At 38.5% G+C, this 25,223-nt stretch overlaps 1 protein-coding gene across 5 annotated transcripts in view; it reads left to right on the forward strand.

The window, feature by feature from the left end:
• The first annotated feature begins 1,367 nt into the window (after positions 1-1,367).
• ATG10 (autophagy related 10) overlaps positions 1,368-25,223 on the forward strand; it is a 230,835-nt gene continuing 206,979 nt past the window's right edge. For 2 of the 5 annotated variants that reach the window (XR_009502341.1, XM_059916699.1), the window contains exons 1-2: positions 1,627-1,863; positions 16,391-16,510. Coding sequence is in view for 4 of the 5 variants with exons in the window: in XM_059916699.1 (XP_059772682.1) it covers positions 16,403-16,510 (108 nt within the window). In the remaining variant the exon portion in view is untranslated. Of the gene's footprint in view, positions 1,604-1,624; positions 1,864-16,390; positions 16,511-25,223 lie in introns of those variants that run through there. The other 3 variants (XM_059916700.1, XM_059916701.1, XM_059916702.1) reach the window with 3 other exon arrangements.

The following is a 25,223-nucleotide window of genomic DNA, read 5'->3' on the forward strand; positions in this document are numbered from 1 at the left end:
TTGTTTGGCCCTGCCGCACAGCTTGCGGGATCTTATTTCCCTGAACTTGGGTCAGGGCAGTGAAAGCACGGAGTCCTAACCACTGGACCGCCAGGGAATTCCCATAAAGCTGTATGTTTTAAAGATAACTGCTTAAAGTTGGAGACACCAACCCACTGAAATTCTCACTGCCCTGTGATTTTTAAAAAAGCAAGTGGATAATTTTAGTTGGCAGCTATCTGATTAATTTATATCTATAGTTGCTCAAACATGTTAGGACAGTTCATCTTTACTAGCAGAATCTTTTTTAGAATTGAGTTTTAAACTATTTTACATGCAGTAAAATCTATCCCTTTTATGAGTTTTGGCAAACAAAGATATAGAACATAGAACAGTTCCATTACCCCTCAAAATTTCCTCAAGCCCCTTTTTAGTCATTCCCTTCCCTTGGTCACTACTGATCAGTGTTGTCCCATTTTCAGACCCTTTTACTTTTAAATAATTATAGGCTCACAGGAAATTGCAAAAATAGTACATAGAGTCCTGAGTACCCAACACCTAGCTTTCTCCAGTGGTGACATCTTACATAACTGTCGTACAAGATCAAAACCATGCCCTGCATGTTTGAAGGCAGATTTTCCTTTCACTTCTTTGCCTGTGTTTACTCTTTTCTTTTGACACAAATTTAATTCTGTTGTGTTAAAAGGAGCAGATGCTAGTTTTCCCTTAGATGTCTACCGTTGCATTTTCAGTATTTCAGCTGGATCACCCGTTACTCCTACATCTTTTTCTAGTCTTTTCATTATCCCTTTTCCCAATTTAATTCTCCTGCTAGATTTTTTTTTTTTCCTGAGCTTTGTGACACAGATGGTACTATTGCCAATTCCCGAATCCCTAACTTTTACCTCAGTCCTTAAGTTTCAAAGGGGATGGTGCTTGTGCTTAATTGTTGTGTTCACAGTAATTTTGCAGCTTGCGTTTTGAGAGCCGGCACGGTTCTCCAACCCCCGAGAGACGTTCTAGGGGCACTAAACAGTTCAACTCCGTTCTTGGCCTACCTTTCACCATTGGTCATCCTTTTATTTTCCAGATACTTGGCTGTTTGTTAGAGGAGAGTATGCAGTGACTCTCGAAACCGCTGGCAACCCCTCCTCTCCCTCAGTGCGCCGCCTTTGTGATGCGCTGAGGGAACAGCCGCTGTTCGGTTCTTTAGGCTGCTGAGGTGCGGGGCGGGGCCTCGGCGGCTGCCGTAGCAAACTGCAGGGAGGTCACGCCCTCCGGCCCCCGCCCCACGCACGAGACCGACGACGTCAGCCGCCCGCGCGAGCCTACTCCTAGGGTGTGCGGGAGGTCCAGTGCGCATGCTCCGATTGGGTCGCCTCTGGCGACGGAGGCTGAGGGATGGGTAGAGAGCGGTCTTACTAGTGGGCGTCCCTGCTGGCTGGCTCTGCTCCTCTGCCACCGCCCTCTTGGCCCCTGGTGGCCCGTTGCTCCCCTCCCCGCGACCGCTGGCTTGGCGGTAGCTCGCAGGGTGAAGGGTCCCTCTCCCCGGCTCCCCTCCTCCCACCCCGTCGCCCCGCCCACTCTGGGCTGGGCGGCAGGGTCAGGGGCCGAGCGGAGCGGGGTGAGTATTCCCACAACCTTTGCCGGCCGTCTCTTTCCGGCTCTGTTTCCCGCACGGTCCTCACCCCACTGCCGGGATAGAGAGGAAGGGCGGGCGCGGGTGGGCGGGAAACAGCCCAGCCCCGAACAAAAGGCCGGGGAAGCGTGGCTCCCGCCCGTGAAATGCAGGCCGGGTCGCGCTGGATCCTCTGCGCGGGGCGAGCCGCTGGCGGGTGTGGATCGCACTCCTGGGCCACCATGGAGACCTCACCCTCGATTTAGGTAGTTACAGACCTGTGTTTAAAGCCTGTACCGAGACAGAAATTCTTTGCCTCGTAACCTTGAAACAGAGGATATGAAGTTACTGGTGATTCCAGTGGTTAAGTGCCACTTAACTTGAAGGAGTTTCTAATCATTAAGAATTAGGAGTTTTTCTTCCAAATAACGTATCTACTCAGCATTTGAAATCACGAATGGGGGGGTGGGTGGGATAAAGGAATAGTTAACTGATTTGTAGAAACAAACTTTTATGATGGTAGGAATTATAAACGTCTCTGACAAGGCGAAAGCATAGCTACATGTCTTTTCAAAGTCAAAATAGAGCCGTGTCTAATAGGCCCACCTGAGAATCAATTAATTATCTAGGGGACTATACTTTTGCTTGACATAGTATCGATTAGGGCCCAGGCTTTGCAGTTACTTTTTTTTTCTTTTTGTCTAATGGAGCAAATTATTTCTGACTGGGAGAAAAAAATACTACTGATGATTATTGTGTTATTGCCCAATTTCCAAGATTTTTATAATTTTTACCATTGAGCTTGCTCCTTCATTATGAGTTCAGTAAATCTTTGCCACAGGTTCACTTTGTATGAATCATGTTTATAACGTTTCAAAAATTACATTTCGACAATGGCCTCACTCTTAAGTGGCAAAAGCTTAGTTTATACTTTTTAGAAGTGGAAGGCATAGGCCCTATGTAATGTTAAATTACATTTTTAGAATCCTGCGTAGAATCCTCCTTGCTTCTGAAGGGTCAAATATGGACAAGAGGAGACATTTACAAAATGAAAACTTGGCCAAAAAAAAGAAGTTGAGTATTGAGAAAGTCAAATTAAAGTCTTGCAATTACAAGGTTTATAAATTGATATTTTAATTGAAACTAGTGGAAACAGTCTTTTCACTGGTTCTAAACTGGATTCATTGGATATACAATAGAATGTTACAAGATTATGCTTTTAAGTTTCTGAGAATGATAAGCAACCCCTTAGGAAAAACAAGTAGGGTAAAGTTTATATAAGTAGTTTCCTTAAGACTGGGCTTGATTGGTTATTAATATCTTTGAAGCCTAGAGACGTGTTTGGGACCCTAGAGGCAGTGTTTGAAACTGTTTTAAACATGCTCAGGGAACCATAACAACAACAAAATGGCCTCGAGATTATTTGGTGATTAACAAATGTCTTCAGGGGCCAAGTGCAGCTGGGTATAAAACAACTGGAAAGTAGGGAAACAGAGAAGAAACCCTACGTAAAAGCATCCAGGTTAGGGAGAGGCAGCTGAAAACGATGCAGAGCCAGAGGCTCCTCTAATGTACCTGGCACCCCAGGCCTTAAAGTGCTTGATCTTGTAGGTTTATAGGACCCAGAAAGAGTATTTACTAATACGAATTTAGCTTTGAAGTTAGGGTTATTTCATATCACTGTCATGTAATAGCTTTTCGAGAAAAACTTTTTAATCATCTCTTTTGAGTTCAAGAACTTACAATATTTTCCTGTTGTCCACTGTTTTAAATAGAATCTCTTTAGAGTTTTAAGGTGATTTAGAAACTGCTCCACGCCCCCCCCCTTCCCACCCCCAGTATTCCTGTATTCCTTAATATTCCTAACACTCTCCAGTTAGGCTCTTTACCTGTCTACTCTGCCTCATTTCAACCTGTTCCTAGATTCACTGATTGCCCCCACTCCTCATCATTTTTTTGTAGCATCTCTGCCTTTCAGTATCCTTTTATACTTCTAGGATTATCTGAAATGTAACTCTTCTAGAGCAGAGGCTCTGGTTCCAGACTGACTGCCTTAGGTCAAACTGCCACATTTAACAGCTGTTACCTTGGACAATTTGCTTAACCTCTCTGTCCCAATTTCCTCATCTGTAAAATGGAGAAAATCACAGTGACTACCTCATAGGGTTGCTGTGAGGATTTAACAAGTTACTATAGTTTTGGTACATAGTAAGAGCTGAATACATGCTATTATAATGATTATTTAATCCGTAGTAATTCTTTAGACAGTGGTTGTACAATTTATCACTAATTTTTACTGTCTTTTATTCTCTAATGTTCTTTTCAGTTTGAATCTTTTCTTATAAATTTGATTGCAAACTGTTGAGGGCAAAGATCATGTATTACAATCTTTTAAAAAAGTCTCTTAAAGTGCTCCCAGGATGATTCCGGGGGCTGGATATATTTTTTTCCCTATCTTACTATCTAGTTTTCTATTTTCTGTTTTCCATTTTACTTCTGTTGCTTATATTTTAAAATTTATACCCTATTTTGTCCTAAAAGTATTTACAGTAGATTATAAACTATAATATAAAAACATACAAAATAAAGGTAAATCAGTCATGAAAATATGAAGCTTGAATAGAAAGGTGAGGTTGGGGTGCATTATACTCAAATACATACTGTGACCAGTTGTATAATTGTTAGTGGTGGGATACAGACTGAGTTCTGAGCTTCATGATGGTCAGAGGAAAGAAGGAAACATATCACTTGCTGAGGAAAAACAGCTTCCTTGGAAGTGTTTAGTGAGTGAAATGCACATTGTGATCACAGATTTCAAAGGTATGCATGCAGAGTCATACTAAGAAACCCTAGGGTTAAGTTCTCCAACCTTGTTAAGCCTACTTCTCATTTTTTCTCAAAGGGGGCTCAACTGCCATTTTTATGGAACTGTTCCATACATTGCAGGATGCTTATCATACTTGGTCCCTGAGCACTAAAGGGCAATAGCAAACTACAACCTCCACCCCCGCTTTGTGACAACCCAGTTTGATCCTACTCATTTCCAAACAACCCCTTCAAGAGTGGTTCCTCCTGATGTTGGGAACCATTGGACCTTATCTGCCCATACTTTATACAACCTATGCTTCAACTACTGCCTTTTTTTTTTTCCTTTTAACCTAGCATATTCTTTTCAGGCCCTGTCTTGCTGGAGCTCTTCCATCTTTTTGACATGCTTTTGTCTCCCCTTGGTAGGCCCTTATTCAAATTTCAAAATTCAGTTCTGCGTTTTCCAGACTCCCTGTTTTTTTGGAGTCTTCTCTGAGTTTCCCAGAAAAAGTTTGACACTTCTTCCTCTGAGGACACACACATAGCAAGTGCTAGGATATTGTAGGTGCTGAGTGAATGAATGAAAAGCTTGTGGAAATAAGAAGGTACATTAATCTAGCCTTTAATGAAGACTTTGCAAGAAGAAAAATTTAGAGGGACTGTCTCTTCCATTACAAAAAAGTCCAACAGCTTTTTTTTTCCAAAAAATAATGACACTTGGTAATATATTTTAAAAACACATTGCTCTATCATATATTCAGACTATTTAGACCAGCACTGAGTCCATAACCTCTGATACAGTGTTGATCTTTTTGTACCTTCTTATTTGTTGAATATCTTTGGCCAAGGTCATAAGCCTTTAGTTCCTGGTTCTGGTCTAATTAGTATATGTGCTGACTAGAGTTAGTTCTACAAGTCCCACTGTTCAAAGGCAGCAAGAGTTTGAGCTGGTGGATCAGTTCAAATCATCACTGTCAGAGGAACAATTTCTCTCATGTGCATGCAGAGAAGTCTTGGTTTATGTAAAAAAAATGATAATCTTCTTATAAAAGTAATGACACCAGTATCAGAAAGGTTAGATGTCATATAAATCTGTTGTTTGAATGGGAAAAGATCCAACTGATGAATAGGCTTAAAAGTTTAGTTGAAGAAAGGTGCTATAAAGAGGTAGAGATATGTAAAATAAATTCATTTAAAATTTTGAATTTTTCTTTTGTTCCTTACAATTTTTACTTAATATTTGCTGTGTGCTTAATTAACCCTGTTATAGGTGGTAAGATATAAAATTATAAGTCACAGGTCCTCAGCTGTTTAGACATTGCTCTATCATCTTCCGGTTTTCCTTGCTGTGGAAGAGATGGCTGAGGCTACACTGATTTTTGTTCCTTTGTAGGTAAACTTTTTTTCTGCCTGCATTTTTGTTTTCCTTTTTGTTCTTTAAATAAAGATGTTCCATAGACTACCTGTAGGCATAGGTTTCCTTCTAGCAGTTTTCTCAAACATAGTGAGTCCACTCAATTTATAGAAGTAAATCTCTTTAATCTTTCTTTTACCCAGATCAGGAAAAATTTTTCAATGATATGTTTGCTTATGATTTCAATTCAGAAATGCCAGTTATTTGTAGGTTAGATCTGTGTTCTTTGTCCTTTCTATCAATCAGTATGCATTGTTTTCATCTTGGTTCTTTTTCTTCCATGTTTGGAGATCACCTCATGTGTATATGCTAAAATGTTAATGAGATTCTTTTCCAGCTCTGTACTTCTCTCTTTTGCCTCTTTTATAGAGTTTGTCTAATATTGGGTTGGCCCAAGTTCATTCCAGTTTTTGCATAACATCTTATGGAAAAACCCAAACGAACCTTTTGGCCAACCCAATATTATATGTTTGAATTCCCTTCCAGTTTTTTCTTCTTCAGTTTCCTTTTTAATCTTAGCTGTTTTTTCCCTTCTCATCTCTTGCTTTCAGAGCCTGCATTTTTAGTTTTCCTTTTTCTTTTTCAATTGGTAAATTAGATAATTTCTAAGTTTTTCTCCTGATTCCGAGTATAAGCCCATTATAGGAGCAAGCTTTCTCTCTTCCTCTTTATGGCAGTGCTCCTCTTTCTTATGATGCACAAGCTTCATCTTGGCCCTGTGCTATTATTGAGGTTTTTGGTTTTCTTACCTTGACAGAAGAGGGACTTGTGTAGGGATGGTGTTGCTCATTCTTGTCAGAGTGAGTAAGCTACCTTCATCCTCCTCACTACACTTAGATGCTGGAGGACTCTTCTCAGTGTTAGGTTGGAGAGCATGTTGATAGATATAATCCAATTTATGAAGGATAGATCTTTCTGTACTCAGGAGAGTCTTCTTTTCCTATTGTCTAATCTTTCAGTCCTATGTCTCTAATGAGGGGAGTATTTTTCTGTAATTTGAAGTGGTTTATAGTTTTTTTTTTATAAATTTATTTTATTTATTTATTTTTTTGGCTGTTTTGGGTCTTTGTTGCTGCACGTGGGCTTTCTCTAGTTGCAGCGAGTGGGGGCTACTCTTCGTTGCAGTGTGCGGGCTTCTCATTGCGGTGGCTTCTCTTGTTGCAGAGCATGGGCTCTAGGCGCGCAGGCTTCAGTAGTTGTGGCACGTGGGCTTCAGTAGTTGTGGCTCGTGGGCTCTAGAGCGCAGGCTCAGTAGTTGTGGTGCACAGGTAGTTGCTCCACGGCATGTAGGATATTCCCGGACCAGGGCTCGAACCTGTGTCCCCTGCGTTGGCAGGCGGATTCTTAACCACTGCACCACCAGGGAAGCCTGGTTTATAGTTTTTTGAGTGTAGTGGTGAGACTGTATTCTTCTGAGGGCTCATACTGCTCCCACAGCTACCTATTGCTGACACCTTCCACTTCTGGCCGTGAACATTATATCATTGGTAAAGAATGTTCTTGAAAGAGAATTACTAATGGGTTTTAGAAGCCAGTTGTGGCATTTGCCAATTTTTGTGGTGTAAATATTCCCACTGTGGTCAATTTCAGGCTGTCAACATGATGTCAACTGGCTCCCCAAATTCCTGAAAACTTAACTATTGACTCTTTGATACAATCCAGCTCCAGCGTGCCACTGCATAAAGTCCCACTGAAGGAGATGTTCCCTAAACTCTTGGAAGATGGTGGGGGTTGAGGAAAGGAAGCGGTCTCATGAACTCTGTCCTCAGCCCCAAGCTGCGGGGCCACTGCAGGCTCTTTTTTTCTGAAGGAAATATAGAATTGAGAGTGAGACGCCTTCTTACCCTCTTCCTAACTGGACCTTTTGCCGCAGAGGCCATAGCAAGCATCAGCTACCAATAAAGCTACCTCAAATCCCTCAATTTCAGTTTAGGTACAATGTTGTATCCCGTTTAAAGTTTGATTTCAGATATGTGTTTCAGTGGGAAGGCAAGGAGGGAGTGCTGAGCCTGCTGGCCAGCTGCTGCCAAGCCTGAATCAGCTTCCTTTCTTTTGCTGCTTCCTGTGCTATTTATTGGATTACTGGGGTCACACCTGCTGTGCCCTGCCCAGGCTGCCAAATGCCTTGAAATCCAGGCCCATTGATACCCCTATTAAAATGATCTATCTTTTGTCTCAGTGTTCTAGCATGAATCCTCAAAAGTATCTCTGGTGCTAATTACAAATGCTTATTTTGGGGCCTTCAGAATCAGGTAATGTTTCTGGTCTGAGCCTAGGATTCCACATTTAAATTTGTACCCTGGGTGCTTCTTTACTCTCTAAAATTTGAGGACCACTGCCCTAGGATCCTGCTAGGTAAGTGATTAACTAATCTAAATTAATTCAAGCCAAATTCTCATAAAGATAATAGGTTGAATTCACTTCCCTAGCTAGTAATTGCATGTTTTTTTAGGAAAGAGTCTAAATCTACAGTTAAAATGCAGAATTGCTGCAAGGAGGGACAAGTGCAGAGGAAGTTGCCTACTTTTATTAGTTAAAAATGATCTTTAATGTTTAAAGGGGTGCATAGTACAATATGTTCTGTGATAATCACATTTTTGTAAATGATCTTAAGTTCTGGAGAAATTTAGTTATATGTCTTACAGTGTTTTAGTCTTGTTATGACTCTGATATATATTGATTTATAGATTCATCAAAAGAAATGTCTCTGACCAAAAACACAAAACAAACAAAAACAAAGAATCAGTTCCCCACACATTAGATTAAAAATCCTATAAAAAAATGTGGAGAGTTGTAGTGAAAAAAAATTGTTTTTAAAATTAAGAAGGATCATTTGGACAATGATTATATACACAGTGTTAGAATTCATTGGGGCCGCTTTTCTGAAAAGATATATTTAATAGCAGCAGAATAAGCTTCTTCACACTGTCTACTTTAGGGCTAACCTATAGTTTAGAAAGACTTCTTTCACTTGGTGAGGAAAAAAAATTATTCTACCTTTCCAATCTTTAGCCTCTGTTGGAGCACTTAAAGTTTTGATTGTTTGAGCTTAAAAAAAACAAACAAACAGCTGTTCAGCAAGCGTGAAACTCAAACAAAATAGATGTATTAACAACTTACACTTTATGACATGAAAGAACTCTGACTCATTTCTGACTTTTCCTTATAATAAGAGATGAGAGGTTCATTGTTAAGGATAAGATGAGAATTGGAAGTAGTCTTTTACTGTGAGTTCATCTGTGTTCTGTTGTCACCTCTGGTCTGAAGGTAGCTTAAGTCTGGAAACATAGGCAGTTCACATGTCTCAGGTTTTCCATGTGCAAAATAAGGATTATTCTTGCCATTATTGCTTAATAAGCTGCAGTTGTGGTTATTTCCATTTTTGACCATAATTTCAGCCATCTCATAATAGAAAGTTCTTAAGATTCTAATTTCTGTCTCTACTAGTCTAGGAACTTGGTAAAGGACAAGAGTATTACAACTTGAAAGGTACCTATAAAAATGTTAATTGAATTATATTTTCATTTTTAATGAGTTGAAATATTCTAACTTGAGCAAAGAGGCAATAATTACTCAGTGATATTTCATTATACCATATTATGATGATTTGAATTGAGATGGATATCATTTTAATATAATATAATTCCTAATTTTGTAATCAAGCCATAAGTGTTTTTATTATTGTATGTAACATCCTTCAGCAAAGCCCGGTCCTTAGATAATTTTAAAAGTATTCAACCAAATATTAATTAGTGCTTTGATGTTCAGTCATCTTGCTAGTGGCACAGTGCTGTTAATTAGATAAACTATGGCTATTGAGTGAAATTTTATGTTTTGACTAACATTTTGAAGAGTTCAGTAAACCTCAAGTAACTGGAGGGCTTAGGGAATGGAGTGTTTTCACTTAGTTCAATTTTGTTATTAAGTGAAGGTTTGTTTGGAATTTATAGAATGTTCCAAAATGTATTAGTATTATTTATGAATTAAATTCAGTTTTTCTTTGATTTAGTATCTCTCAGTATATGTCACGGTCATCATATAGTTGGAAAAATTATTTCTCTATCCACTTTGTTTTGGTCTTTCTATTCTTGTTCTGTATCCTCTCCCTAAGTGATCAAATGTGTTCTGTTATCTATGAAATGCTGATTTAGAATCAATATTTCTAGCTCAGATTTCTCTTTCCTCTTGAGTTCCAGATCCATCTAAAAATTCCTGCTAGATCTCTTTGCTGGGTATTCCATAGGCATTTCAAACTCAAACTCCGTAGTGCTACATTAAACCCATCTCACTCCCCAGACCTGTTTTTCCTAGAGGGATCTGTTTCAGTTAGTAGACTACCACTTAAGGCAAAGAGCTAGGACTCTTTCTTGAACCTTTTCTCCCATCAATCCCTTACATATCAAGGTCAGCCAGTTGTTGTAATGAGTATACTACACTATCAAAATAACTTTTGAATCCGTCTCTCTTCTACCCTACTGCCAATCTTTGGCTCTGTTTAGCATTATTTTGTCTCTCCTAAATGATTGTAAGGACCTTTTAACTGGTCTTCAGTCTGGTTAGATCTGTAGTCCCCTTTGGAAACCAGAATGCAAATCTGATCAGTTTACTCCCATTTCAAAACCCTTTTGAGCCCTCAGGCTACAAGGCTCTCTTGTCTTCATCAACTGTGATTTTCTCAGTACCCTTCCTCTACCTCTGTATTTCAGTCAAACAAGAGTTCTTCAATTACCAGACCTTCTCTTACATTCTTGGGCATTTGCACAGTCTGTTCCCTTTACCTCCTCCTTTTGCTAAGATAGCTTCTGTTCTTCCTTTTACAGACTTCTTAGATGTCACTTTCTCAACTTTTATCTGCACTGAAGCACCTTGTTAACGTGAATTCTTTGTGTAAACTGGAGATCTCACTTACACCCTTGAAACATTTGACTGCCTTTGTAGAAGCCCCTGGAGTTTATCGACTCTTCTGTACTTGGTTCCTGTACTTGGTGCTTTCTCTTCCCAAACTTGTTCTCCCACTCTTCCCCTATTCCTCTCCATTGTGATCTCAGGAGCACACATCCACAGTAAAAAAAAAAAAAACTTGTCTAAACCCTTAATTCATTATTTCCTTTACTACATTCTGTGGAGTAAGATGTTAAAAAGTGTTCCCAGGAAAAAGAATTTTGTGGTCGAAAGAGTTGGGAAACCCTGAGTTAATAGTTTCCCCATATAAATGTGCATTGTGAATCTCCAGGGTGGGAGTAGTGAGTGGATGTAGTGTGGATGTTTCCACACGTATCTTACATGATGTTAACATCTGCACAGGTTAGTGCTTCCACTAACTTGTTTTAAAGGAAACTTGACTTAAAAAACAAACAAAACCCAAAAACTCTTTGAATGGAGGCTTTTTCCTCCACTCTACAAAGCTCAGGGTGCTGAGATTGCTGGTAACCCCCACTTCTGAAGAGCCAGCTTTAGGTTACTGCTTCTCCATCCTCATGTAAATATTCCTGCTCCTTTGAGGCTCATGAAATTCAGCTCTACCAGGTATGGCAAGGTAGACTTTTTTCTCACATGCTGTCCCTAATCACTGGTAGTTGCTGTCTTGAGCGCCATCTTGAGAAGGAATCCAAGGCTGTGTTTGGCTATCATGAACACAGGTATTGGTTTATTAGTGATTATTCTTGATGGACTTGGCATTATATACCACATATTACTTACCACCTCTGTGCTCTATTGTCTTCTACCATTTGCCCCTTGTCATTTCTAAATCTCCTAGTTTAACTTACATATTTTTTAAAGAGCTCTGCATTCCCAGTAGCTCTCAGAATAATCCTAAATGACTTCAATGACCATGTGGAAGACAGCAAACATTATACGTCTTATAGTTTTTTAAACTTTGTGAGCTCCAGTGACCTTCATCTCCAAGCTACCTTATAACTTATTTCCATGGCCACAGCTGAGACCTTCTCAATTTCTAAATCTCATAGTCTTCCCATCTTCCATTTCCCTCCTTTCACTGCAGTTGTCCTTTACCCTCTTTCATATGCAGTATTTCTTGATACTGCCATATTTTCCCAGCCCCTTTAACCTTCTCTTGGCATCTTTTCTTTTTCTACATAATCTGGACCTCTGAGCTGTTCTCACTAGCATATTCTGTTTCCTCTTTCACCCTTATCCTTACACTGACTCAACCCAGCAAAACCTCAACTTGCATGCATAGTCAATGCAGCCCTCTCTGCTTGTTCTGACACCTGGGGAGCTGAGCACTGCTGAAGGCAACCACAATACCTCACAGAGTGTTGAGTGCAAATTCAGGCTCCCAACCTGTGCTGGGCCTTCACTTGTATCTGCTCATCTTAAAATGCTGTCCTCTCTTCTTCTTCACCATCAATTCCTAATTTATACTCGCTTTCTCAAACACTCTCCTTTTATCATTATCCTCTACCCCTGCATCTGAAAATCTTGTGATCATCAGACTTTGTCTTCCTTAATTTGGGGTGCCATTTGAAAAACTTCTCTAATTTTTATGTTCATCCTCAAATGCCTTTCCTCTGCAAGGGACAAGGTGTTAATTGTGTTGTTCAAATCCATCCTCCTGTGCTGACGACCACATCTCCTCCCAGCCCCTTTAGGATATTGCTTCATCAGTCACTTTCTCTCTTTGGTATTTTTAACTTTTCCCTCTCTCCAACCCTCTTTGCTCAGCTTAAACATATATTCATATCTCCCTTTCTTAGGAAAAACAGTATCCTCCCTTAAGCCTGTGTGCTGCTTCTGTTACCAATTTGTATCTACTTTTCAATCAAATTTTTTGAAAAGTAGTCTACAAAGTTTTTACTTATTTCCTCACTTGTAGTTTTCTTCTCAGCCCACCACAACCTGGCTTCTCTCTCCAACATTGCTGAAACTGCTCACTAAGGCCTCAATGACTGCTTCATTTTCAAGCTCCATGGATGTTTTCAGTCCTTTTCTTAACGGACCTCTCTTTTCTTTTGACATTGTTGGTTCTTTGTTAGTTATTCTCTACACCCTGGGCTCTGTGGCACTGCTCTTGCTAGGATCTCCTAATGCCTGACTCATTCTCTAGCTCTTTTGTTCGTTCCTCTTCCTCAATAGGTCCCTTAAATGCTGCTGCTCTGAAGGTTTCTTTCTCAACCCCCTGCTTTTCTCACTATGCATAGAGGTTCCTAACTTTCTGGTTAAGATCCCTCAAACAGTCTGTTGAAAATTATAGAATCTTTCCTTTCCAAAATATAGATAGGCATATACATACAAAATTTAGTGTAAAATTTCATGACCCACCAGAAGGCTTATTAAGAATTTGCTATTGCATTCCAGCTGGGCAGTATTCACCCTCATGGTTTCATTTGTCTCTTTTAAACAGATGACTTCCAAATCTCTTAAGTTCATTTTAGCTTGTCTCCATAACTTAAGATACGTATTCTTTCTGCTGCATTTCATTGCCTGGTTTCAGGTCCTCATGACCTCTCATCCAGCAACAGCTTCTAACTCTCCTCCCTGCCCTCAGGCTGTACCCTTCAGATCCATCCTCCGCAGAACCACCAATGACTTACTATTCTGACCTTTTCAGCTCCAATGTCTGATTCTCTGTTTCCTATGGAGACAGTCCAAACTCTGGCATGGCACACAAGTGACCTTTCAGGAAGTTCATCACTATTCTATCTGGTATCTTTGAGGCCCTTCCCATCCACTTCTCCTCCACTAGTGACGGCAGACAGATTTAACTTGCATGGGATTTGACTATCTCTGTCTTACTATAGTCTCTTTATCATGTTGGTGACATCAAACTTGCGGTTCTCTACACCCTTACTTACCTTAGTTCACACTGTCCTCCCCGCTTGGACCACTGTTCTAACCCCTGTGCTTCACTCACTGACAATTTGCCCTGCAAAAACTCCTACTTAACCTTAAAGATTCATCTCCACCCCCACCCCACACACTTTCCCACACCATCCCCTCTTTGTAAGGAACTCTTCTTGTGCCTACCATAATCTGTGCATCACTCCGTTTATATACTTTAACTCAAAGTCCTCTTTTCCATTGCTATCAGAATTAAGAGTTGAGCTGTTAATTGAGAAATTTGATTAAAGCTAGAGTTTAAAAGATACATATGTACTTAAAACATTTTATTTCAACTTAAAACATATAAACATTCATTTGCGAATTTTCTCGTGTATGACCAAGGCATTTTCTTTGAGTATGGGTACTTGATTGGAATTCATTGTTCATTCTTAATTATACCGAACCTGGAATGCATCCTGTAAATTTCTAGTTTTGGTTTAAATGAAAGAACTCAAGCCACTTGTGCCACAATCTGAGTGCATAATCCTTGATTTGTATGATTTTTTTCCCCTCAGCCAATCTTTTCAGTTGTATTGTCTATAACTAGTTCAATAGTAGTTTGTTTTTTCTTATGAAGACTTACCTTTATACTCTTTCCAAGTCTTTATGAAGTCTACATCATAGAAATAACAGTTGTGTTTCTTTTTTACTTACATTTTATTGGTTTGGTTTGTGTTGCATTTAATTAAAATATGTATTTATGATACATGAATATGGTTTGTGAAAGTACACTCAACTGATAGGAGTAGAGATGCTTCATAAAAAGCATGCTGTAGACATTAGTCATTGTTTTACAGAGGGAATAGATGCTGTATCAATTAATCTGGCAAGTTGAATGGAGGTTGGTCTTATAAGAGAGTTTCTGCTGTAATTATTTTTACTGGTTATCTCCCTTCATTGCAAGATAAGTTTTTTTTTTTTTTTTTTTTTACAGTTCATACTTCATTTACTTATTCATTCATCCAACAAATGTTTATCAGGTTCATTCTAGAGCCAGGCACTAAGCTGGGTGCTGGGGGTACCAAGATGAATTAGACTCGGATCTTGTCTTTGAGATGTTCATGGTCTAGTGGGGGAAACACAAGGTACATCTTGATGGAAGCATCCTGGAGGGACACCTGTAGAATGTGTATGAGTTTGCCAGGTGGGTAAACGCTTCTGCAACCACGAAAGACAGAGAAGTAATCAGCTATAGAGTGACTGTCCCCCAGGGAACCTTTGGCAATGTCTGGTGACATTTTTGGTTGTCACAACTGGGGAAAAGGATGTTACTGGCATCCCAGTGCATAGAGACCAGGAATGCTGCTCAACATCCTACAATGCTTCATTCAAGATAAGTTCTTACAAGGCAAGGACTATACATTTTTTCATTTTTGTGTGTCTAACCTTTACCTATGCACAGTGCCTACTACTTACATACAATATGTATTTGTTGGATGAGTGAACAAATTCTTATGTAGGTCATACTAAATTTGAATAATCAGAAAGAACACTGGACTGGGAATCAGCTAGTATAGACAGATCATTGGCCCTGGAGCCAAACTGGGGTTTGAACTTTTCCTCATTTGTATTCTTGAGCAGATTACTTACTCTTTTTCATTTGAGGAATGAGGGTAACAGCAGCCTTTGGGTTGTGCGAGGATTAAATGGAACTGTGAAGTGTCTAGCATAAGTACCTGACATAGTAAGCAGTTAACAAGTGCTCGTTGTCCTGATGATGCTTATCACTAATGAGGAGAATGTGGGAATTCACTTGGTCCAACTTTTCTCATCAAGAGACTTGAACTATATAATCTGTGAGTTTCCTTCCAGCTGCTCTAAAATTTTCTTTCTATAAACAATGTTTCATGTTTTGGATAGATTTATATAACAAATATATGGGTAATTCTTGATTTTGGCACATTTGTAGACTCAGCAAAGTAGGTAATTAATTAGGTGATCATCACCTTACACCTTGCAAAACAAATACTTTCAGGCTTTAGAACATCTTTTGTTAGTGGGTTGAACTCTAATATAAGGTGTGAAGAACAGCCCAGCTCCACTAATCACTGTGATGCTGTCTGTATAAGAGCTAAGGTAGGAGATAGAGAAGGAAGTGTGAGGAGGTTGTTTGGAAGCATTAGCTTAGAAGAAGTGAGATAATAAACACTTGAAAGTAAATTTATGGACAAACTAAACTTTTTGAACCATAGATACGTATTTGTTATCAATACAAAGCTAGGTTTTGGGTTTCCATTTTTTTTTTAAATAAATTTATTTATTTATTTTTGGATGCATTGGGTCTTCGTTGCTGCGCACGGGCTTTCTCTAGTTGCGCGAGCAGGGGCTACTCTTCATTGTGGCGCGTGGGCTTCAGTAGTTGTGGCTTGCGGGCTCTAGATCGCAGGCTCAGTAGTTGTGGTGCACGGGCTTAATTGGTCTGCAGCATGTGGGATCCTCCCGGACCAGGGCTTGAACCCGTGTCCCCTGCATTGGCAGGCGGATTCCCAACCCCTGCGCCACCAGGGAAGTCCCTGGGTTTTCATGTTGATCACATTTTCTTCCTGATTAAAAAAGGGGGATAGGGTGAGAAAGATGGAAACAAAACACTTTTTTTTTTGGAGTGGCTCTGAGGTTAATTTCCAATGTACATCCCAAATTTCTGTTTGTTTAAAGAAATAAGTGAATTAGCTGAATTCTTTTCAGTATTCATTCCACAGCTGATGCTAATAGTTTTTATATTTCAGTTGTTACTTAGTATGGAAGAAGATGAGTTCTTTGGAGAGGAAACGTTCCAGCATTATTGTGCAGAATTCATTAAACATTCACAGAAGATAGGCGATGGCTGGGAATGGAGAACTTCAAAGGTAAGAAAATTTTATTTTCTATTTCAATGGGGTTTTTTTTTGTTCCCCCCCCCCAAAAACCTCAGTAATTGAAAGTAATGTATGAAAGCTAGTTTGATTTAGTAGAAGGCTTAAATTGAAGAATGTTTTAAAACAGATGTCCATTTTATTACTTCAGCTATATATACTCATTATAATTAGGCTAATGAAGTATTATCTACAAAAGTCCTTAGGTGAACTGCTTTAATTTAATAATAAGAGTTGTTAGCATATTAATTATCTGAATGTAAACAGATGCTTCTGTGGTGCTTCAAACCATTTGCTTACACTATTAATTTTCTTAGGAAACTACTTTTGTCCAGAGAGTGGAAAGGTAATCCAGAAACCAAACCATAGTCAAATAATCACAAATTCTGAAATATTGAGGACTGTATTCACTGGGAATTTCTTAATAATATAAATACTTCCAAAACATTCTTTCTTTTGATTCTATTCAGTAGTAATAATGTAAAAGGTCTATGTACTCATTTATTTCCACACAAACATTTAGTAAGGTTCTCTGCCAAAAGCTCTTTAAGAGTTCCTTGAAATCCTGTTCTTAGAGAATAAGTAAGTTTTCTCTACTTGACATTTTATCTGATCCATGAAAAAGTGGTGAATCCTGATTCTCTGCCGATTAACTCTGTTTCCTATATGAAATCTGAGAAATGAGAACAGTTTTGAGCTTATTCCTATGATTCAGATCTAGAGGCTAGGGAAATGCAGGCCTTGATCAGATCTAGATTGTCACTGGGAGGAGAAGCCATGATTCCTCTTGGGTTGTATATCAGCTAAGCTTTGACAGGGGAGCTCATGTGAGGGTTCAGAGGTATAGAGTCAATTTCTTGTGGTGGATTCTAGCCCCACTCTCTAAGCTAGTGATGGGACAGTTCATAAACTTTTAAGGCATCTCTTGCTCTAGGATAACATGACCTTACTAGCATCTTTTATTAATTTTGTTCCTGAGTATTTAATAATTTTGTTTGCTATTATGTTTGAATTTTTATTCATCTTATTTCTTCTATGATTATTATTGACATATAAAAGAACTGCTAATTTTTGTATATTAATTTTGTAACCATTCAGTCATCTTACTGAATTCTCCTGTTAATTTTCATAATTTTTCAGTGATTTCTCTTGTGTCTTCTAGGTAGAGTGAGGTTATCTGCAAATGAGGAGTTTTTTATTGCCTTCTTTGTAATATTTCTCCCTACTATTTTATGAACTGAGTAGAAAAATGTTAATAGTAATAACAGCTATCTTTGTCTTCTTCCTGACTTTAATATTAATGCTTCTGATATGTAATGATTAAAATGTTGGCTGTTTATTCATTGAATGAGAATAGGTTTCTGACCCCTTTTGTCCTGTAATAATTTGTGTGATTATTCCTTGGGAACTTTCCCTTTTTACCAGGTTAAAAAAAAAAAAAAAAGAATTTTTCTTTTATCCTAAGTTGGAGGCAGGATAATAGAGATTCCTGTTACCATTTCATGACCTAGCAGAGTTGGGGAGCAGAAAGGTAGGGAGGAAATTGGGTCTCTGTGTGTGTGTGTGTGTGTGTGTGTGTGTATGTGTGTGTGTTGGGGGACTCTGGGGAAGATCTCCAGGAGACAAATTATATGTCAGAAGTTTCTTCACTGAATTTGTTGAAACTAGTGCCATAAGAATCAGTTTCCAGGATTTGTTTTTATTCTGGCCTGGCCTCTACTTCACGGATGGGTATGGCTAAGTCTAGTTTCTTGTTTGCTGCCACTTTCTGCTGAGCTCCCTACCCTTTGGAGTAAGGATTGCACCTCTAATTAAGGACTGTTCTCTTTAATGTGGGGGTAAGCCTGTAGATAGTATCAAAACAAAACAAAACATTCATCAGAGAAAATCTTTATAGCCTTAGGGTTAGGACTGCAAACTCAAAAGTCTGTGAAGAGCTGGTTGGGTAATGTAAGTGGGTCAAGCTGCCAGGGACAAGACAGAATGGACACTGAGTCTTGGGGCCTGTGGCTGACCAGAGTGCTTGGCCTGAGGCCAGGTTGGAAACATGGGCCCAGGGGTTTACCAGATCTTCCAAGAAAAGTAAAAAAGATTTGGGGGTAAAATCTAAATTTTTAAAGGTTGGCAACTAATTAAAAAATATATTTTTTAAACACAGTGAGGAGCAAACCCAACATGCCAGTGATGTATAATATGTGGGCTCTGTGTGGCCAGTGGGTGACTTCTGGGACTGGGTGTCTGCGTGGTGTTGACTGCGGTTTCTCGCCCAGCCCTGCCTCAGTGCATGCTGTTGATCTGAATTAGGAAAAGGGGCTCCAGCAAGGAGATCCCTCTCTTCTGTATTTTGGAATATTAGTATTTTTACCACTTAATTTCTGCAGTCCTATACCCAGTTTAAGAAGGAAATTGTGAATCAGTCACTTGGTTATTTCCTTTAACCTTCCATCTGTATTACATCTCAGGCTTTGTGGGACTGTTTGGAGACAATACTTAGAATATTCTTTTACTTTTTAGGCTCCAGAAATTAATTTTTATATTAAAAATAGTTGTATTGATATATAATTGACAAACAATAAACTGCACATATTTAAAGTGTATAATTTGATAAGTTTTGACATATGTACGGACCTTGAACCTTCACTACAATCATGAGAGTGAACATATCCATCATCCCCAAAAGTTTCCTAATACAACTTTTTAATGCCTCTCTCTGCCCCTTTTTGCCCCTTATTTTTAAAAAAACCTTTGTTTATCCCTGTATGTAGAGGCTCCTTTAAAGAGTACATATATTGTCACTCATACCTTCAGGTTCGTTCATAAATCACTTTGGTACCACCCATTTTATTTTATTTAAAAAAAAATTTATTTATTTATTTATTATTTTTTTGGCTGTGTTGGGTCTTCGTTTCTGTGCTAGGGCTTTCTCTAGTTGCGGCAAGTGGGGGCCACTCCTCATTGCGGTGCGCGGGCCTCTCACTACCGCGGCCTCTCGTTGCGGAGCGCAGGCTCCAGACGCGCAGGCTCAGTAGTTGTGGCTCACGGGCCCAGCTGCTCCACGGCATGTGGGATCTTCCCAGACCAGGGCTCGAACCCGTGTCCCCTGCATTGGCAGGCAGATTCTCAACCACTGTGCCACCAGGGAAGCCCCCCATTTTATTTTTTAATTTTAAAATAATTGTGACAATGTTTAGAGAATTGGTATAATTCAACTTTTTATATAAGGCAAAGCATCATTTTTCCTGCAGAGTTGATGAGAAAAGCAATGTGAATTAATGAAACGTGAATAATTTCAAATTTTTAAAAGGAAGAAGTTTCTTAAAATAATCAAAATAGTCCTAATTTTTATATCTGGAGGTATGCAGATTAAGGAGAATACTTCTAAATCAATATTTTTTCAGTGGGGCTTAATTCTGTTGGCATCTGGGCAGGACAGTTCTTCTTGTTCTCCTACCCCCATCATCTCCAAACCCTTCAGGAAGGCGGTACACTTTTGTTGAGAGCCATTGTTTAACATGATGGTCTGTCAAATATTAAAGATAGTGGTTAATAGCATGGGCTTCAGAGTTAGATAGACCTGAGTACAAATCCTGATTCTACCATTTACTAGCTGGATTTTAGACAAATTACTTAATGTCTCCAAACTTCATTTTCTTTATCTATAAAATAGGAATAATAATAATACTCACCTAACATGGCTATTGTATACGTTAAATGAGATTTGCATTCAAAAAGTTTAGCACAGTTTCTGGCACGTGGACAGTTATATTGTGGTTATAATTTTTAGTTGGTTGTTTGAAATTTTCAGCATCTTTTGTTATAGAAATAAAGCTATGAATGAAATTGTAGTTAGGTTTTCAGAAACCTTTATGAAAATCTATTAGCACCAAATATACCGTAATAATGGTCCGTAGTGTATTATTCTGAATTCTCTACAATAAGAAAGGGGAGCAGAAGATGGTAAATAACAATGAATGCAATTGTTTGAAACACATTATAGGGTTACGTTGTTTTATTGCACTTTGCTTTATTGCACTTTATGGATATTGCATGTTTTACAAATTGAAGTTTTGTGGCAACCCTGCCTCGAGCAAGTCTATTGGTGCCACTTTTCCAACAACATTTGCTCACTCGTGTCTCTGTGTCATATTTTGATAATTCTCACAGTATTTCAAACTTTTTCATTATTATATTTGTTATGGTGATCTGTGACCAGTGATCTTTGATGTTAGTATTGTGATTGTTTTGGGGTGCCAGGAATCCTGCCCATTAAGACAGCGAACTTGATACATGTGTGTGTTCTGACTGCTCCACTGACTGGCCATTGCCCCATCTCTGTCCCTCTCCTCGGGCCTCCCTATTTCCTGAGACACAACAATATTGAAATTAGGCCAATTAATAACCCTACAATGGCCTCTAAGTGCTCAAGTGAAAGTAAGCATTGCCTATCTTCACTTTGAATCAGAAACTGGAAATGATTAAGCTTAGTGAGGAAGGCATGTCAAAAGCTGAGATAGATCAAAACCTAGGCCTCTTGCACTAAACAGTTCGCCAAGTTGTGGATGCAAAGCAGAAGCTCTTGAAGGAAGTTAAGTGTGCTATTCCAGTGAATATGCAAACGATAAGAAAGTGAAACAGCCTTACTGCTGATAAGAAGAAAGTTTTAGTGGTTGGGATAGAAGATCAAACCAGGACAACTTCCCATAAGCCAAAGCCTAATCCAGAGGAAGGCCCTATCTCTTCAATTCCATGACGGCTGAGAAAGGTGAGGGAGTTGCAGAAGAAAAGTTTGAAGCTAGCAGAGTTTGGCTCATGAGGTTTCAGGAAAGAAACTATCTCCATAACATAGAAGTGTGAGATGAAGCAGCAAGGGCTGAATGTAGAAGCTGCATCAAGTTATCCAGAAGATCTAGCTAAGATCATCAATTAAGGTGCCTACACTAAACAGCAAATTTTCAGTGTAGACAAAATAGCCTTCTATTGGAAGAAGATGCCATCTAGGAGTTTCACAGCTAGAGAGGAGAAGTCAATGCCTGGCTTCAAAACTTCAAAGACATAAAGGCTGACTATCTTGTTAGGGGCTAATACTTAGCTGGTGACTTTAAGTTGAAGCCAATGCTCATTTATAATTCTGAAAATTTTAGGGCCCTTTAGGTTATGCTAAATCTACTCTGCCTGTGTTCTATAAATGGAGCAAAAAAGCCTGGATGATAGCACATCTATTTATGTGGTTTACTGAATATATTAAGCCCACTGTTGAGACATACTGTTCAGAAAAAAAGATTCATTTCAAAATAGTACTGGTCATTGACAATGTACCTAGTCACCCAAGAGCTCTGATGGAGATGTACAACAAGATTAATATTGTTTTCATGCTTACTAACACAACATCTATTCTGCAGCCCATGGTTCGAGTAATTTCGACTTTCAAGTCACATTTTGTAAGAGATACATTTCATAAGGTTATAGCTGCCAAAGATAGTGATTCCTCAGTTGGATCTGGGCAAAGTCAATTGAAAGCCTCCTGGAAAGGACTCACCATTCTAGGTGCCATTAGGAACACTGTGATTCATGGGAAGAAGTCAAAATGTCAACATTAACAGGAGTTTGGAAGAAGTTGACCAATCCTCATGGATGACTTTGAGGGGTTCAAGACTTCAGTGGAGGAAGTCACTGCAGATGTAGTAGAAATAGCAAGAGAACTAGCATTAGAAGTGGAGCCTGAGGATGTGACTTACTTACTGCAATCTCATGATAAAACTTGAACAGATGAGGAGTTGCGTCTTATGGATGAGCAGAGAAAGTGGTTTCATGAGATAGAATCTACTCCTGGTGAAGATTCTGTGACGAAATGACAACAAAGGATTCAGAATATGACATAAACTTAGTTGATAAAGCAGAAGCAGGGTTTGAGAGGACTGACTCCAGTTTAGAAAGAAATTCAAAATGGGTAAAATGCTATAAAACAGCATTGCATGCTACAGAGACATCGTTGGTGAAAGAAGTGGTCAGTCGATGTCTCAAACTTCATTGTTGTCTTATTTTAAGAAATTGCCACAGCCATCCCAACCTTCAGCGACCACCACCCTGATGAGTCAGCAGCCATCAACATCGAGACAAGACACTCCACCAGCAAAATGATTATGACTCACTGGAGACTCAGATGATGGTTAACATTTTTTAGCAATAAAGTATTTTTTGTTCATACAATGTGTTTTTAGACCTAATGCTATTGCACACTTAATATAGTGTATACATAACTTTTATATGCATTGGGAAACATAACTTAGTATAGTGTAAACATAACTTTTATATGCATTGGGAAACCAAAAAATTCATGTGACTCGCTGTATTGTGATATTTGTTTTATTGTGGAGGTCTGAAACCTAGCTCTTTGTATCTCCAATATATGTCTGTATATATCTTAAAAACCCATGGGCTCATAATGTTAGAGAAGGAGGGAGGGATGGGGGGGTGGGGACAAAGAGAGAGAGAGAGAGAGAGACAGAGAGTGGAGCAGAAGAGACTCCAAACCTAACTCATTGAACACCATTGGGAGTATCTAGGACATGAACTCATCAACTCCTTGGTCTGAAAATTGTTAGTCAAAAGGAAAGAAATAAGCATTTATCCTGTCTTTCCTGTATGAATTATATCTCATAGTAACTAAATAGCCTAATTTGATAAGGAAAATTTTTTTCCCCTGAGAATTCCATCTAATAAATATAGAAAGGATGATAGAATTAGAAAGTTACCACTTTTCAATCCCTAATGAAATGAATTAGTCAACAATAATCAGTAGGTGAAAATATAAGGTGAAAAATTGATGTGAAATTTACAAAAGAGGGATTGATCTATCATTACCTGAACCTAGCAATCAATCTTATCATTACTAAAAATAGGATATCCAGATATTATATACTTTCTGAAGTTTTATAACCTGAATCACAGAGCACAGTCTATGGAATATTCTTGCCCCCAAAGATGAACCTGAATAGAACCAATTAAGGAAGACAAGTGATAGAGGACCAAGTTAATTGACACCACAGGAAGCAAATAGAAAAATCCAGAAATCTAAAGGACATTTGACCCAGTTTCCTTAAAAAGCTAATGGTAGGATAAAGAAGTGAGGAGGAGGACTACACTTCTAACTATTTAGAATTAAGGACCAGTTTTTTGTTTTGTTTTGTTTTTAATATATCCTTGGGGCAGCAACCAGTAAGCTGTCCTGGTACGCAAAACTAGTGTGCAGCTCAGATCATGTGAGACTCAATTATAGGAAGGTGAGATTACCAGCCTCGTTCACTAGATGGGTCCACTGACCATGCACTTGGGTGTGTTGACAGTGTCAACTTGCTATGAAAGTTTCGAAGTCCTTACTTTCCTTTTCTGAATTTATCTTATTGACCCATAACAAAGAGTTTGCAGATTGAGAACAGTTTTGGGACTGGTAATTTACAATTAGTTCTTGAATTGGCACCAGTTCAGACCACGTTTTGAGTAGCACTACTCTAAATTAATAGAAATCAGGAGGCATAGCCTAATGTAATGTGTGAACCTTCTTTGGACCCTGACTCAAATCAACTGTAAAAGGACCTTTTTTGAGACAGTTGGGGATATTTGATTATGGACTAAGGTATAAAATGTTACTAATGAGGTTAGCAAAGAAAAAAACACACCAGGGATAGATGAAGCAAATGTGGCAAAATCATGACATATATTGAATATAAGTAATGTGTATATAGGTTTAATTTTGGTACTGTTCTCTCTACTTTTTTGTGTATTACATATATGCTTCCTTTTCTTCAGTGTCATCACAATTTATTCTTCACCCTAAACTTTATTCATCATTGCAAATGTTCTTAACCTTGTCTTAGATTCAGAGCCCTTTTGGGAATTTGTGCAGTTTAAAACTTCAAAGCAACTTGCCTTCTAAAATTTTTTCTTTTGTTTTTGTGTTTTTACTCACTGGATATGAGTACATTAGTTCTGTGATTTCACCTTTTACAGGTTATTGATAAAATAATTTCCCATAACTTTTCAACTATATTCTCTCACTTTTGTATAGCAGAAACAGGAAGAGAGACCATTCAGATACTGAAAACAAAATATTCTATTCTATTAATACTAATTTTGAGATTAAATTTTATACAATTAACACTAGATTATTTTGTATGTTATTCGTTTTTTTAAAAAAATTTAAATTGAAGTATAGTTGATTTACTTTGATTTACAATGATATGCAGAAGAATTGTTTATTTTATTTTATTTTATTTATTTTGGCTGCATTGCACGGCATGCAGGCGGCATGAGGGACCTTACGAGACCAGGGATCAAACCCATGCCCTCTGCAGTGGAAGCACAGAGTCTTAACCACTGGAACGCCATGGAAGTCCTGTTACTCTTAAAGAAGAATTAAAAGGCCTCTGCTCCCCAACCCCCATTAATCCCTGTCTCTTCAGTTAAACCTACTTGATTATATTTTGAAATTTCATAGCAGCACACTAGAAATATTTTGATTATTTCCCTGACAGCTTAGGAACCCTTATTGAAAGGGCTTATTTCCTAATTTATATAGAGTAAAAATTTTAAATTTTATTTTATTCTTAGAAATTAAACAATTTAAATTTCTTTTTGATTCCTGATTTTTAATTCCATTTTCATTCCTCCCTTTCAGTAGTCTTTCTCTCTGACTAATTCACACTGATTT

This window comes from Balaenoptera ricei, chromosome 3 (genome assembly GCF_028023285.1).
Source record: "Balaenoptera ricei isolate mBalRic1 chromosome 3, mBalRic1.hap2, whole genome shotgun sequence".
NCBI classification, from domain to species: Eukaryota; Metazoa; Chordata; class Mammalia; order Artiodactyla; family Balaenopteridae; genus Balaenoptera; species Balaenoptera ricei.